The 15,667-nt window shown below is 44.6% G+C and overlaps 1 protein-coding gene and 1 pseudogene across 1 annotated transcript in view; both read right to left on the reverse strand.

Annotated features, from left to right (window-relative positions):
- GAP43 (growth associated protein 43) overlaps positions 1 to 15,667 on the reverse strand; it is an 81,359-nt gene that overhangs the window by 40,353 nt on the left and 25,339 nt on the right. The window contains exon 2 of the mRNA XM_056858522.1: positions 3,173 to 3,785. Coding sequence (XP_056714500.1) covers positions 3,173 to 3,785 — 613 coding nt within the window. The remainder of the gene's footprint in view (positions 1 to 3,172; positions 3,786 to 15,667) is intronic.
- On the reverse strand, positions 662 to 733 carry LOC130485699 (U2 spliceosomal RNA; annotated as a pseudogene).

Raw genomic sequence — 15,667 nt, forward strand, 5'->3', positions numbered from 1 at the left:
TTTAAATATTCTCCTGTTTTATAATGATGTAAGTTTTTTTGTGGGGGGTCATTTATTGTAATGATTACAACAGTTCTACCAATTTAATGATTACTATGGAACACTGCGGTAAGAAAGTGTCAGCCTGTGGGTCCTGAAAGAACCTAGAACCATCAATCCTGTAAATGTATCCATCTTCCACCACCCCTTGTAACTAACAAAGGAAACTTCAACCACTTGCAAAGCAATTTTTTGAGGAGCAGACTGTACCCACATACAATGAAGAGGACTCAGTCATGGAAAGGGAAAATGAGGTAGGTTGTGTGGAGGAAAGCAAAGGAAACACTGACAGCTGCCACCAGTTGAAAACTAGAATGGGATGGAAACAAGCTTTATGGAATTGTGTGGAAGAGAGCTTCAGTAAGTTAACCCATTCTTCACTAGCCAGATGTGGATAAATGAGCATAGGGATCTAGATTTCCAGCCATGAGGCCATGGCAGGTTTCTAGCTCCACTTCTTATTCAGGCACATAAAGTGTTTTTTCTACTAATAGGCTGATCTGCTTAATCAATTTCCCATTATTATTCTACAAAAAATTTATGTTTTAATCCGTCCTGCCACTTTTTGTACTGTTCTTCCTCCAGCTTTACCAGGGTAAAAAAAGGCATCTCATTTCATCCTGAATGTTCGTTGAAAAATGTTGGCATATATTAGATACTACACTTGATCTTAGCCAAAAGGCCGAGAAGCGATAAATGCAAGATGCATAGTAGCGTTAATCAGCTGAGTCAGCTATGGGAACTGGCGCCTGATCTTCTCAGACTGACATGTATAAGGTTCAAAGCATTTGCAGTGCAGGAGGAGATTGCTGAATAATACAGAGAGCTCAGTGGAGCTACACAAAGCTTGCCTGAGACATTTCAGTAACAGAATTGTCTCTTGGAAGAGATATTTTACCTAAGTAAGACTCTCCAAGTTTGCTTTTAAGTTTCACTTCAGGAAAAAAATAACCATTCTCAAGGCTTTTGGTCACTATGCAGCGAGTGACTTTAATATACCATTATATGGTTCATGCTAGTGAGCTTTTATATAGTCTTATACAGGCAGGCACATATCAGGGCAGCCTTTTATAGGATGTAATGTAATTACTGCAGAACATGCCTGTTTTGGCCACTTGCAGCAATGAGAAATCAGCAGTGTCATGTAAGACTTGACATAGTTGGGATGGGCAACCTGAACTCAATGTCTCTTTATAGGCCACGTTCTACCATCCATATGGTCTGGAATACTTCCACTGAGCTAAATGGGACTTTGAGGGGATGAATGGGTTTTTCAGCCAGTTTTGACATGTCTTTCTATTGCAAATGCCCCAAGCATCTTTTCTCCCTTGCCTTCTCTTGCACACACCAGGAAAAGTCTGCTCAAAATAAATAACTCTTGACAACTAGAATAATGGAGCTTATGTATTTATACATGATATATCATACAACCTATATGTCCTTGCGTATTTGGCTCATCCCACTCTAAGTTCTTGATTAGTAGTTTTAGGGTAAAGGAGACACAGCTTTCTCATGAGATTTACAGATCCATTTGGCAGAGACTGTGACTTGAAGTCATCTTTGGCTGGTCTCCATTCAAGTCATTTGGAGTTAAGCCAAGAAACAGCATGACCCAAGGAGAATAAATAGATTTTTAGTTTGGCTGCTCTTCCCTACTTGATCTTTTAGTGCTGGATTATTGCTTTCTGATATGAGTGATTCTTCTCCCACACCCAAATCCAGGTCAAACAGATATTTATAAAAGAAAAGCCTACTTCTATCATATGCTGAACAGTCTTAGTGCTTTGATTCTTGTAGGTAATCCGGGCTGTGTAACCATGGTCTTGGTATTTTCTTTCCTGACGTTTCGCCAGCAGCTGTGGCAGGCATCTTCAGAGGAGTAACACTGAAGGAAAGTGTCTCTCAGTGCCAAGTGTGTAGGAAGAGTAATATATAGTCAGAAAAGGGTTGGGTTGAGCTGAATCATTGTCCTGCAAAAAGTATCAAAGGTAATGTGCTAATCATTGTCCTGTAAGTATCAAGATAATGTGCTAATAATGTGAAGATGCCTGCCACAGCTGCTGGCGAAACGTCAGGAAAGAAAATACCAAGACCACGGTTACACAGCCCAGATAACCTACAAGAACCAATGAACTCTGACCGTGAAAGCCTTCAACAAGTCTTAGCGCTATCTATACGACAACTCTGTAACGGTTTTATACCAATTTGACTGTCATGGCTCTCCTGCCTTTCCACATTGTAAAAAAAAAAAATTGTTCTGAAGTATTGTATTTTAAAGATGCCTGCAGCACCACCACACCACACAGGCAACAGTTCTCTGGGTTCCCTGGGGAGGGTGAATAACTACTACCAGTTTTAGGGTTTGCTGCAGATTCTTCCTAAGACTTCCCGTGGTTGTTTTAATTATTTATTTCCTTTTTCATGTTACCGCACACTAAAACCTACTATCTCACCAAACTGCCTTTTTATGGTAAAAGTCCAATTGACCTCCATACCACCACCGTGCCACACTGTATGGCATTTCCCTCCCCCCACAGGTTATGCAGTTGTCTAAAGCCAGCCTCTGTATTCTCATGGACAGCTCCATTCCCCAGCTAGTAATCTGCCGTTTAGGGATGTATTTTGACACACAACAGGTGGACAGGCTTTTTAATAAATTCTCTGGACAAAGAAAAAAGTAATATTTTGAGTCTCTCTCTCTCTCTGTGTCTCAAAATAAACTTTGCATTTTGAGTGAAACAGAGCATAATATCTTCCCTGTATCTTGATAAAAATGTGGTAGGGTTTGGGTGGGGAGGGATAGTGAAGAAGTGTATCATGGTGTGGGAAACATCTCTTCCCACTGCAAACCTATGGAAATTGTATCCAGACGCTGACCCAAATGCCCCACTGAGGACAGATGGCTGCCTGCTGTGTGCCTGTGCTGAAAATTATTCCCACCTTTGTTAACCCTGAGCAGGCAGTCTCCACTTAAATTGGGGGGAATTAGCTGGAGACAGAGAGTGATAAGAGGTAACGAGGATCAACCCTATTCCCATAAACAGTTCCTAATGTAGTAATCATGACCATACTAGACCACCTCGCCACACTAGTTCTAGCACGAGGTCAGCTTTCCTTCGTGTGGCTAGCATACCTGTCTTCTCTTCGGTTTGGCTACTCTCTGCTGTGTCTGTTTGGGGTTGCGCTGTTGCCTTGGCAGTAGCATCCTCTGCAGCAGTGGGGCTAACGGCAGTGGTGACAGTGGCAGGCACATCGGCTTGTTTAGGTTCCTCCTTGACTGGGGTTTCATCAGCCTTCGAGGATGGTGAATTATCAGTGGAAGCTTTAGTGGCACTTTCCGTTTCAGTGGCAGCAGGGGAGGGTTTTTCCTCTGACGGGGCAGCGGGAGTTGTGGCTTTTGGGGCAGGTTGTTCTGAACCAGTGTCAGCTGTGGCTTCCCCGTGCTTTTCCTCTGCTGGGGTGCCTCCCTCTTTGTTGCCTTCTGCAGGCTGGGCCTTCTCAGACGGAGCCACGTCTTTAATAGCAGCTTTGCCATCGGCCACACCATTAGCGAGGACTTCTTCCTTCTTCTCGCCAGCTTCACCATCAATAGTTTGGGCATCTCCCTTCTTCTCCCCCTTAAGCTTTTTCCTTGTTATGTGTCCACGGAAGCTAGCCTGAATTTTGGTGGCTGCCTTGTGAGCTTTATCTTCTGGTTTGATGCCATCTTGTTCGATCTTTTGGTCAATGTCATCATTTTTTTCAACCTGTTGAGAAAAACAAGAAGGGAGAAAAATTAATTAGTAATCTCTTGGGCTAGAAAACATCCAGTGAAAGCTAGCTAGGGTGACTAGGCAAGTATTTTATAGAACATGTGAGCATCCAGAAACTAAATCGGGCATTCTTTTTCATTTTTAGATGTAGCTGATCAGCATTCACAAGTATGCAAACATGCTATTTTGAACTATACAAGTCCAACATGTTACTTCCACTCCATATTGAATATATACATATATATTCAATTACATACAAACAATGCTATTGACAGCACATTCCTGAGATGCGCTGGCAGCCTGCACCAAAGGCCTTTGGAGGCTGGCGAAGGCCTACACCAGTGCAAGGGCCCACAGCTTTGGCGTCCGGGTAGTGCACGCCGATGTTTGTGGCCTCAGTGCTGGCGTGCAGGGCCGGCCACCGGTTACCGGCCACGGTAGAGCCGGGCCCAAACGCCGACAGAGCTTGCCGCTGGCATCCAGACACCGGCAAAGGCTGTGGCGACGTCCTGGGAGGCATTCCCAGGGCGTCACGGAGCCGGCAGGGGGCCAGGGCTGCCATTAGGTGGCCTCCTGAGCCCGTACGGCTCGGGAACGCCCCCTTTTTTTGGCCATGCAACCCTAAGCCTGGCGCAAGCATTCCGGTCAGGAATACACAGTGAATCTCAGCTACAGCACGTCCGAGCTGTCCCCGCCGATTTTTCGGTAAGGACAGCTACTAAGACGGCGCGCCTGCAGCCGCCTTCTCCGCACCCCCTCTTCCACCGAGGGGTGCTTCCCGAAACAGGGGGGGGGAGAGTTGGATTCCCCCCCCTTAGCCCTCCACTGGAGCGCTGATCGCGCTTACCGCCGCCGTTCGTCTCTGACCCGGAAGTCCTAGGAGCTACAGGCTTACGTTGCCTCTTTCCATACATTAACAGCAAAGGCTCTCAGCAACCACTGCAGATACACCTATCCAGTGTTTCAGGGTTCAATCAGGACAATCAATGTCCATAAGCAAGGTGTATATGAGAGGCATCACATGCTTGCAGATCACGTCTTGAGCAGGCATAAATCTTGGGCCTGTAGTGTGCAGCCACTGAGCATGTGAGCAGCCCTGAGTTATCCCCAAATCCTTTGAATTGTTGGCTGCTTTATCCATTAGATTTAGACCACAAAGAAGTGTTTTTGCATCTCACTACCCCACCAGAAATCCAGTTGAAACATAATGTGGGAAGTGTTATGACACACATTTACTTCTAGTAGTTTGGCAGTGTATGAGTCTTCCACAAAGATATAGAGGCACATTTTATTCTCTCTCATACTAACATTTCAGGAGGATTTTGTTAACAATAGGACATTGTAGAGGTCATTAATTCATAGAGTTACCATAAGTTGGAAGCCACTTGACAAAACAAAACAAAGTTTTCTTACTGGTGGCTTATGTGAAAGTTTCTGCCTCAAAAATTCATATTCAAAAGTGCAGCACTACCCTTCATAGATGCTTAATACTAAGCTTCTGGGGTGGTTAGAGGAGGTTGGTGCCAGAGATAAATACTTTTCACACTTGTTGATTTCAGTGGAAGAAGTAGGCACATTACAAGCAATGGGTTTTTTGAAAGGCATTTAACTTTGGCTGGATTGTGCCCACTATTTTCAGAGATGTTTTGTGCGTTATTTACTTAGAAAATGTATATGCTACCTTTCCAGAGATCTGCTCTATGCAGCTCACAAATGAAAATATTATAAAAATAATTAAAATTAACAAAACATCAAAAACCTGGCCATTAAAAATTCAGCCAAAGGATGCTTAGGTTTTAATGAGATTGCCATAAGGGTGACGAGTCAAGGCAAATTTCACTGGCTGGAGCTCTGAATCAAGCTTTTAGGTACTATAGTGCAACAACAAATGTTACATTATGCCTTTTCATTCCATGATTATCTACTTTATCCCTAACATTCAGGATGGGGTAGATATTTTCAAAGGTAGCGAAGTCCCTCCAGTTATGGCTAGGGAGGAGTACAAGAGCTTTTGGGAGCAGCAGCAGCCAAGTGAAGAGACTATAGTTTATGAAGGGTTTGCATTTGTAAAAACTGTTAGATTTGAGTCCTGTGGCACTTAGAGACAACAAGAGTTCCAGGGTGTAAGCTTCCGAGTCTTAAAGCTCCCTTCTTCAGACAGGTGTTTTGAAGGGAGCTTTGACTCTCAGATAGGGTGGTGGCTGGAGATCTCCTGGGATTACAGCTGATCTACAGACTACAGAGATCAGTTCCCCTGGAGAAAATGGTCACTTTGAATGGTAGCCTCTATGGAATTATACCCCATTGAAGTCCCTCCCCTCCCCAAACCCCACCCTCCTCAGGTATCACACCCAAAATCTCCAGGTATTTCCCTACCCAGAGCTGGCAACCTTATTCTCAAAAGCTTACACCCTGAAACTCTTGTTGGGGTCTAAGGTGCTACCAGACCCAAATCTATCTGTTCTGCTGCAGACCAACATGGCTACGGTCTAAAACTGTTTGTAAAAAAAAATTTAAAAATCCAAAACCAGGCACTGCAATAAAAAATTTAAGTGCCACAGTACCTGGATTGTGCAAGCAGTAGAGAGTGGCATTGAGGGACACAGTGATGGCATTCACATATCCTGTCCACATGCCACTCACTGCTGGCACCACTCCTGCTCACTTCCTTTCTACTCATCGCATTGGTGCAGAAGGACTGACCAGATAACAATCTTACCAGCCCCCCCCCCCACTCCAAACAACTGAGTCATGGTTCACAACTGAACCTCAGCTGAGTTGCTTTTTAAAACACCCTGTTAAAGGGCTAAAATGGGAGGAATGCAGGAAGGGCACATTGCCAGTCTGAAGGCGGAGCTAAGCTTCGCCCCTCCTTGACTGGCTGCAGGCAGAGCTTTCACACAAAGCTTCTGCCTGCAATCAGTGCGCTGTTTACCCTTTAAGTCCAACTTAAAAGGGAAAGCCCCGGGGAGCTTCAAGCATCACGTGGAAACTGTCAGATAAAGTGAGGGCATGATGTGCCACACAGGGAAAGATCCCCATGCAGAAAAAGCTCTGATCTTTCCTTACATCATCATTATGATGGCAGCATTTTTATCAATGTTGATTCTTGTTTGTTATTTTGCAGGTCTTGTTTCTAAGATAATTTTACTTCAAAGGGGGTTTAGATCAAAAGGATGTTTTTTCATTCTTTTTGTAGCCTAAGGCTGCAACTCTACAGTTACGGGAAAATAAGCTCCAATGAATGTGCGGGGGGGTGGGGGCGTTGCGTCTGAGTGAAAATGCTTAGGATCACACTGCATTCATGATTATATTTCATATCCTTAGAGCTACCAGCCAAGGGCTGGCCCAGTGCAGATAGGCAAATCGGCGCAACAAGGCCAGCCACAAGTAATATTTATGGTTCTAGAAGTCCAGGCAAACTTCCAGGTTTTCAGAAAAAGCTCACTAAAAAAAAAGTTTGGAGATTATAAAAACCCAGATTGACTGCAACATCTGCACATGTGTAGATATTGCAACAAAAATAGTGCTGACATTTGGGCAGCAATTGAGGCTACAATTGCAACCCAAACACATCCACAAGAGCTGACTGCAGTGGTGTCCACTGGAAGGAGACAAAGGAAGCACGCTAGGGTTGCCAGCTCCCTCTTCACCACCAGTGGGAGGTTTTTGGGGCAGAGCCTGAGGAGGGTGGGGTTTGGGGAGGGGAGGGACTTCAATGCCATAGAGTCCAATGGCCCAAGCGGCCATTTTCACCAGGTGAACTGATCTCCATCGGCTGGAGATCAGTTGTAATAGCAGGAGATCTCCAGCTAGTACCTGGAGGTTGGCCACCCTAAAGAATGCTGAACTGACAGAGGCAAGATGGCAAGGGGCAAAAAGTGAGCCAGAGTCAAGGGAAGGGGGAACCAGAAGCCAAAGGACAAAGAGAACCAGAGCAGGCAGCAAGGGGAGGAGCAGAATGAGATTTAGCCTCCCACAAAAGTCAGTGCGGTAGTAGTACATCTGAGATTACCAGGGTTGAATCCCCACTCTACCATGGAAGCTGGCTGTGTGACCTTGGGCCAGTCACACACTCAGCCTAACCTAATGAGGATGAAATGGGAGAATGTTGTGAGTCACATTCGGTCCCCATAGGGGAGACAGGCAGAGTGTCAATGAAGTACATAATGATTTTCTGAGAATAGCTTTAGTGACTTCTATCAGTAATTCCAAAGGGGTAGCTGCATTGGTCTGTTGCAGCAAAAGTAAACAGACATCCTTCAGCACCTTAAAGACTTGCCACTGACTACTGTTTAATTCAATGCAAAGGTTAAAATGGAGGAGAAGGGAACACTGCTTTGGGTGCCCATTGGAGAGAAGTCAGGGTACAAATGAATTTTGTTTATTAAAAACTCAGGAAACATCCGGATGTGTAGAAGATCCTAAAGCTTATAATTATTTGCAAATATACTTTCTTGAAAATGAGAAATGAAAAAGCGTGAGTCCATAATGACTCAATACCCTTTACAATAGGTTGCGCAAATCCAGTATTTTCATTACATTTCATTACACTGACTTTATGTGAATGTACATAAACTGCTGACCGGAAGCAATCCTTCACTGTTAGCTTTTTATATATTCAGCAAAGTTGTCCTTTTCTGAGGGAATTCGTTTGACCCACTAGCCAAATGCCGTACCCAAGACTTCCTGTGCCGTCACATCCTGTGAGATCAGGAAATGGCTGGGTGTCCACTAGGAGCCACCACAATGTCAAAGCTGCCCTAATTCATGCTGTGATTCATCTGGAGAAACACAGCAAAATCTTAAGGCCATGTTCATTCCCCAGCATCCTATGTAGCGGCTCCATGTATAGATCTTCATGGGAATGCTATCCTCCCTTTTAGCTGGTTTGATGTTTGGCAGGCTTTTGGCTCTCCACTTGAATACATGTCACCCATGATTTCTCCACACTGATGGTGTAAATCCACTCTCATTTTTTCATATTGTCAGAAACTCCAGTTCCAAACGCTTCTTACCCCCTTAAAAACATTTGGCCAAATACATTTGGTTGCTTGTTGCCAAAATCCCCCTGTGCCCTTTTCCCCTCATTTATTCTCATGTAATATGACCTTTCTCTTTGTCGCCTTCTAGTGAATTCAAAGCAAAGAACAAAGGTTTATCAGAGAATATCTTTTAAGACTGGATAAAACTGATCTGCAGTCTGTACTGACAACCTCTATGTTGTTAAAAAATAAGCCACTTTCAAGCACTAAACTGATTTAACTCTTTCCAAACAAACCTTATACAGAACTCAAGCTCTGTCCAGGCCCTTTACATATGAGCAAATGCCATTTTATTTTTTATCATCATCATCTTTCTCTCCAATGGGGATCCAAAGTAACTCACATCATTCTTCTCTCCTCCTTTGTTCTCCTCTCCCTGTAAGGTAACTCCCTGTGTGTGACTGCCCTAAGATCATCCAATGAGCTTCCATTGTGAAATAGGGATTAGAACCTGGGTCTCCCAGATCCTAGTTTAACCACTACACCATCCTGGCTCTCCCCTTTTCATCTATCTATACATATTGGTCTTCCTCTTGGTAACAGTCCATTGCACATCCACATTCTAACTCGACTCATGGTGGAAAGTACTATCAAGTTGCAGCTGAGTTATGGAAACCCTGTAGGTTTTCAAGGCAAGAGATCAACATAACAGAGGTGGATTGCTACTGGCCTGCCTCTGTGTAGCAACTCCTGGAATTCCTTGGTGGTCTCCCATCCAAGTACTAACCAGGGTCAACCCTACTTAGCTTCCAAGATCTGACAAGACTGGGCTAGCCTGGGCCATGCAGGTCAAACTCAACTAGTCAAATATAAATAGAATTCTAACCAATACTACTGGAAGCTGATTAGGAGCAGCTATAAGTAGGAATTAGCTGCTGCTACTGAGTAGAGACCAAAGTGGAAGAAGCTCAGTGGTCCCTTACTTGTAGATTTTATTTGGGTGGGGGTGAACTAGGGGAGTAATGGTTTCAGAGGGTAGCCATTTTGGTCTGCAGAAGAAGAGCCGATTCAAGTTCAGTAGCGTTTTAGAGACCAAGAAGGTTTCATAGTATAAGCTTTCGAAAGTCAAACCTCTCTGTGAAGGCAGCTTTGATGCTTGGAAACCTATACCATAAACAACTTGTTGGTCTCTAAGGAGCTACTGCACTCTAGCTCTAGGTCAGTAATAAACTTCAGGCTGGGAAATTACTGAACATTTATGTGGAAAGCCTGGAGAAGGTGGAGTTTGAGGAGGGGAGGGATCTAAGCAGGGATGTGATGCCATAGAATCCACCCTACAAAGCTGCCCTTTCTCCAGTGGAACTAATTTCTGTAGACTGGAGAGGAATTGTAATTCTGGGAGAATTCCAGGTCACACCTGGAGGCTGGCAACCCTAATATGGAGGCAATTGTTTATTCACCAGCACCACCTTGCATAACTTGATGATATCAGCAACCGGCGCAGTACACTGCTTCTGGGTTACCGGTCATGATGCCCACCTAGCCACCCCTGGAAGAGAGATGAATTGGGTAAGTTCCCAAAGATTAGGAGAACTAACTGAAGAAATGAAGACTGGTGCCTAATAAGTTCAAGCTTCCCAGCGCCCCACACATTCTCCCAAATAATTTCCCCAGAGAATTCTGCTGGTCCTTTGGAGTTCTATGGAATTTATATTATCATTGCTGGCCTCAATAAGTTGCATGTGCTAATTCAGGAAAAGTTGGTCCTGCTCTGCATGAAAATAGAGCAATGATTCATAAGAAATGGGGCACAACTATGTTATATAAATGGCCAGTTTGGTACAGCAGGGGACTGCTAAACTCAGAAATCATTTAAGTCAGGTTTACAAAATAATGAGCTTTTGTTTAAAAATTATAATTTATTTGAGAGCTCTTTTAAAAAAGACATTTTAAGAAGACTCTTGCAACTTTAATATTATTATATGATTTTAGGAGTTTGAAATACTAAGATGGTTAATTCTGTAATTCCATTTCTGAGCCCTGAGAGAGAAGCTCACCATTGATCTAACTTTTTTCAGAACAAAGATGCCATCATCTTGTAGGTTCCCTAGAGTCCTATCTATCCTATAGTGGGAGGAAGCAGCTGCCTCCTAGCCCACTTCCAGGTACCTCTGCCAAAAGGAAGGTATTTATACCCACTAACTTCAGCAGTCAGTTCAATTCATGAATTGTTTCTCATAATTTGGCTCCACTTGATTCTTTGATCAAAATTATCTGTTTCCAGGTGTACCTCACCGTCCACTTTACATCACAGCGAGTGAAGCCGTGAAGCCGACTTCCATCCTCTGCATTGTGTTGCATTATGTATGGATAGGGCAGTAGAGCATGGTCTCCCTTCTTTTTGTGGCTAGTGCAGAGCCAATGTGCTTCAGTAGCAGGAACTACAGATAGAGACAGCAAAGCAAACAGCGCCATTTCCCCCACAAACAACTCTATTTACATGAAAGGAAGACTCTTTTTTTCCATCAAGCAAAAAGGGGACATCTTACATTCACATACAAGCTAGTTATGTGTGATAATTTAAAAAGTGGGTGTATATCTCGTTTTGGGAAGATCACCTTACATTCAGAGCTGTCCTCCTTTTGGTTAAGTATGGTAACACTAAACACACAATGACACCTAATGTCTAGGGTTGCCAACCTCCAGGTAGTAGCAGGAGATCTCCTGCTATTACAATTAATCTCCAGCCGATAGAGTTCACCTGGAGAAAATGACAATTGCTAAATGGCATTGAAGTCCCTCCCCTCCCTAAACCCCGCCCTCCTCAGGCTCCACCCCAAAAAGCTCCCACCCGTTGTAAAGAGGGACCTGGCAACCCTACTAATGTCCCAGCAATGATTGGGATAGAATTATCCCTTCTGCAACATTGAAGAAGTGCTAACCTCACCCCCTGGAGGGAGGAGTAGAAGTACAAGTTCAGGCTGGGCACCCTTTTTTCCAACCACAGAGAGAACAGTGAAGCAATCACCCACTATGTCATTTTCAACGAGGGCTCTACAAATTGGGTTTTTGTTTCCAAAATGTCTTTCCTTCTGATTTGTTTGTGCGTCCGTTCATTTTCAATGGGTTTGAACAGGAAACACTTTCGTAGTTGTTAACTTTCTTTGTTTCTCGTCCAATTGTGATGACATTCACAGGGGTTATACTCCTTTCCCAAAGACAACCCCATGACAAATTTCAGACTGCTACAAGAGAGGATTCCAGTTTTACAGGCAAATCTGTCACTTTCAGAGCAGACAGAAGCAGACACTCGGTACCTCCAGAACGCAGTCAGCATTAAACAGCAAGCCCAGAGAACGATTTGGTGAGTGGAAAAAAGCAGGCAGAGTTGCACCATCAGCACACAGGCCAAGGAATGCAGGCAGCATAGCAGAACTGCCACCCCTGCCTTGGTTTTAGCCACAACTTCCCATGTCTTGCTCATTGTTTGGAAAGTGATTACAAATGCTTTGAAAACCAACACAGGAATAACAGCTCTTGGTGAAAATCACTTGAACATGGCCGGTCCATTCCGGCCAAGCAAGCCTTTCAGATGCCTAGAGTGTCAAATTGGCCAAGGGTAGGGACTTGAGAAGAAGCAACAGGAATAGCTTGCTGATGTCATTTCCTCTTAGGTGTTTGCCGCTGCCTCTGCAGCCCATTGTGCACCTGGCTGGGGTGACATAAGAGGAGATGCCAGGTTGAGAAGGGGCTGAAGAGGCAAGTGGTGCCTCTATGGTCTGTGCACCATCTCACCAGGCAGTATGGGAATAGGTGCCATCATTCAGGATGAATGATGGGCACTATCTGGAGCTTGCCCTAGACCTCCCCCCATGGGATGGTACAGGAGAAGGGCACATGTTGTAGCTCAGTGGCTTGAGACATAAAATCTGTGTACACTGCAATGAGTGATATGGAAAGACAGAAAAACTGACTATTAAGATGTGGATGTACTGCATAAAAGCACCAGACAGTGGCACTAACACACTTATAGGCAGGGTACAGAATCAACAGACAATCTTCAGAAGAAGAAGAGTTGTTTTTATAGGCTGACTTTCTCTACCACTTAATGAAGAATCAAAACAGCTTACAATCACCTTCCCTTCCCCTCCCAACAACAGACACCCTGTGAGATAGGTGGAGCTGAGAGAGTGTGACTAGCCCAAGGTCACCCAGCTGGCTTCATGTGTAGGAGTGGGGAAACCAACATGGTTCACCAGATTAGCCTCCGCCGCTCATGTGGAAGAGTGGGTTCTCCAGATCAGAGTTCACCACTCCAAACCACCGCTCTTAACCACTACACCACGCTGGTTCTTGTTCTAGAACCAGGGCAAAAGCGGTAAAAAAATAAGAGAAAACCTCACACTGCTAAATGGCAAATGAAACATATCCTCTCAGGCAGAGGTCAGTTATACAATAAATACAATATGCAGTTTACAAACGTTTGCATGCCTGGGGCAGAACAGTCTCAGCACAGGCAAAGTAACTGAAGGAGCTGCCATGCCATTCCCAATTCCTGTTGAGAACAGTTGAGAAAAGAAGGTGCCATCTGGACAGATGGAACATTCTCAGAGTTAATGATTTTGGCTGCTGTTCTCAGAGTAAGACAGAGCAAGGCCCTTTTGGCTCCAAAGAAGGCCATTTTCAAAATGCAGCTGGCATCCTGCATATCATAATGAATGTTCATTTCTTAGCACCAGTTTGTGGTCTCCTTTCCCTCTCGTTTTGTGTATTTTGGTTGGTTGGTTTCCTGAGGGGGTGGGCTTTCTGCTCCAGTGCCTCTTTTTCTTCTGCCATCTGGATGAAGCCCCTCTACCTGACAAATGCTGGAATTACCTCTCCTGACAGGCAGGGTGGAAGATATGCCAGCCACCCATTTGTCCTTCTCATCATTCTGTCTACTCAGATACACACATATGAAACTGAATATATTCCACAACTGGCCTGGGGTAAGAATATTTGCCTAAAACTACTAAGAGTTTTGAACCCATAGATTCTCCCATACTCCTTCGGTAGCCCGAATGTAAGGACAGAAGGAAAAGGCTAATGCCTAAAACCACAGACTGCTGAGATATAATGACTGAAAAATAGAAGAGATATTTTGCCAAGGGCATCTATTGAAGTAGCAGAACGTGGTCACACCAGGCAGGAGGGGGGGAAAAACCCTTTCACGCCTTCTGATGTGAGGAAGCAATTTAGCACTGAGACCAGTTCTGCTTAACCCAGCTAAATGGTGTGAAGGCACCAGGTTAGAAGAGAGCGCTTCCCTCTGAACCTTTCTGCAGCAAGTAGCAGGATTCCTTTACACCACAGTGGTTGTTGTTAACTATGGTCAGAGAATATTCAAAAAGTCAAAAAGAGCCATCAGTGACCTGCTCCATTTCCCACTAGCACAATCAGATTGCAGCATTAAGCAGAATGCCTGCCACTCCGATAGTTTATAATGTAATTTGGAGATGAGTAAATATTCCAGATATTCAGTGAATTTCAGCCTGGCTATCTCAGAGGCATCTGGCTTTGGCATGGCTTCCTATTGTGCTTTGTGCATTCCCTCTCTTTCTTTCCCTCCTGTTTACGCCTGCATTGTCTCAGTGAGTGATTCTCTCATCACCAAGACAATTACATGTTTGCAAACATAGATATCTGCATCAGTTTATTTGGATAGCAGATTTTTGAACTTTTTGATGATATCATTTGAAGGTTTACTGTCTGGAACGCAGAAAATCTGAGCGGTTAGCATGATAAAAGCAATGATTTTTGCCGGATGCTTACCTAAGTAGGAATCTGGAGCCAAGAATCCAAGAGAAGAGGATCAGGCCCCCACGGTCTCTTATCAAGATGCTTTAACCTCAAACTCTGATTTGCCTTGCAGGCAAAGAGCTGCCTCTGCGACTGCTCTGAGTTCACTTAGTCTAATGAACAGAAGGGTGCTGAGCGCAGCAAAGCATCTATTTTGTGTGTTATTTCTTTTTTATTTATTTGTGTCTCTGGAAATAGGAGCAATTAACTTCTGAGGTGGTGTTTACGGGTTTGTTAAAATCAAACAAACATCCCAAGCAATTAGAGAAAGGGGAGGCGGATGAATTCCCAGCGGCTGGGAAACAGCTAGCTGCTGGGTTCAGCCAGTGCAGCTGGTTCCTCCCTCCTGGCTCTGCAGCAGCCGCTGCCGTCGCCACGGTTTGCAAGGAGAAGTTTCCCTTTTCCTGCAGGGAAAGTGGCAAGCGGGGGCCACGCCCTTCTACCCCCCTTCCTTCGGAAGCCACCCCCAAGCGAAGCTGGAGTCAAGAAGTCAAAAGGTAAAGAACGAAAGGACAAGGAGGGGTAGGGGAGGATCTAAAGAAGGGTGGGGGGGAGGGAATGAAAGCCCAAAAGGCAAAATGGAAAGAGATAGCAAAAGAGACAGACTGCCTAATGGATGGAGAGACAGAGCCGTGCAGAGAAAAGGGATGCTGAAACAGAGGGAGAGTTTAACAGGGAACCTTATACAAATCTGCCTATCCAGAAAAGGCCATTTATTCTGTAATTCAAGGCGCAGCTCTTCTCTTTCCTTGCACACAATGCGCCTTGACAATGATTCCTGAGCCCCAGCCTTTAGTGGTCCCGGCACTGCCCTGGTCCCAGGGACCCTCCACATCAGCATTTTCCCCAGACTGGCAGGGTTTTCCCTTCTAGCATGGCTGGCGGCAGTATGCCTCTGTGGAATTAGCCTTGTCAAGGAGAATATTGATTTGGATGCTGATGTGTTAATATGTGGCTGCTTCAGGGAAAGCTTCCTTCCTTTCTCCATTCCAGTCCAGACAATAGTCTGAAGGACCAACCTGCCCAGCCAGCCAGGAGGTGTATCTGTGGCCT

Source organism: Euleptes europaea, chromosome 12 (genome assembly GCF_029931775.1).
Source record: "Euleptes europaea isolate rEulEur1 chromosome 12, rEulEur1.hap1, whole genome shotgun sequence".
Classification (NCBI taxonomy): Eukaryota; Metazoa; Chordata; class Lepidosauria; order Squamata; family Sphaerodactylidae; genus Euleptes; species Euleptes europaea.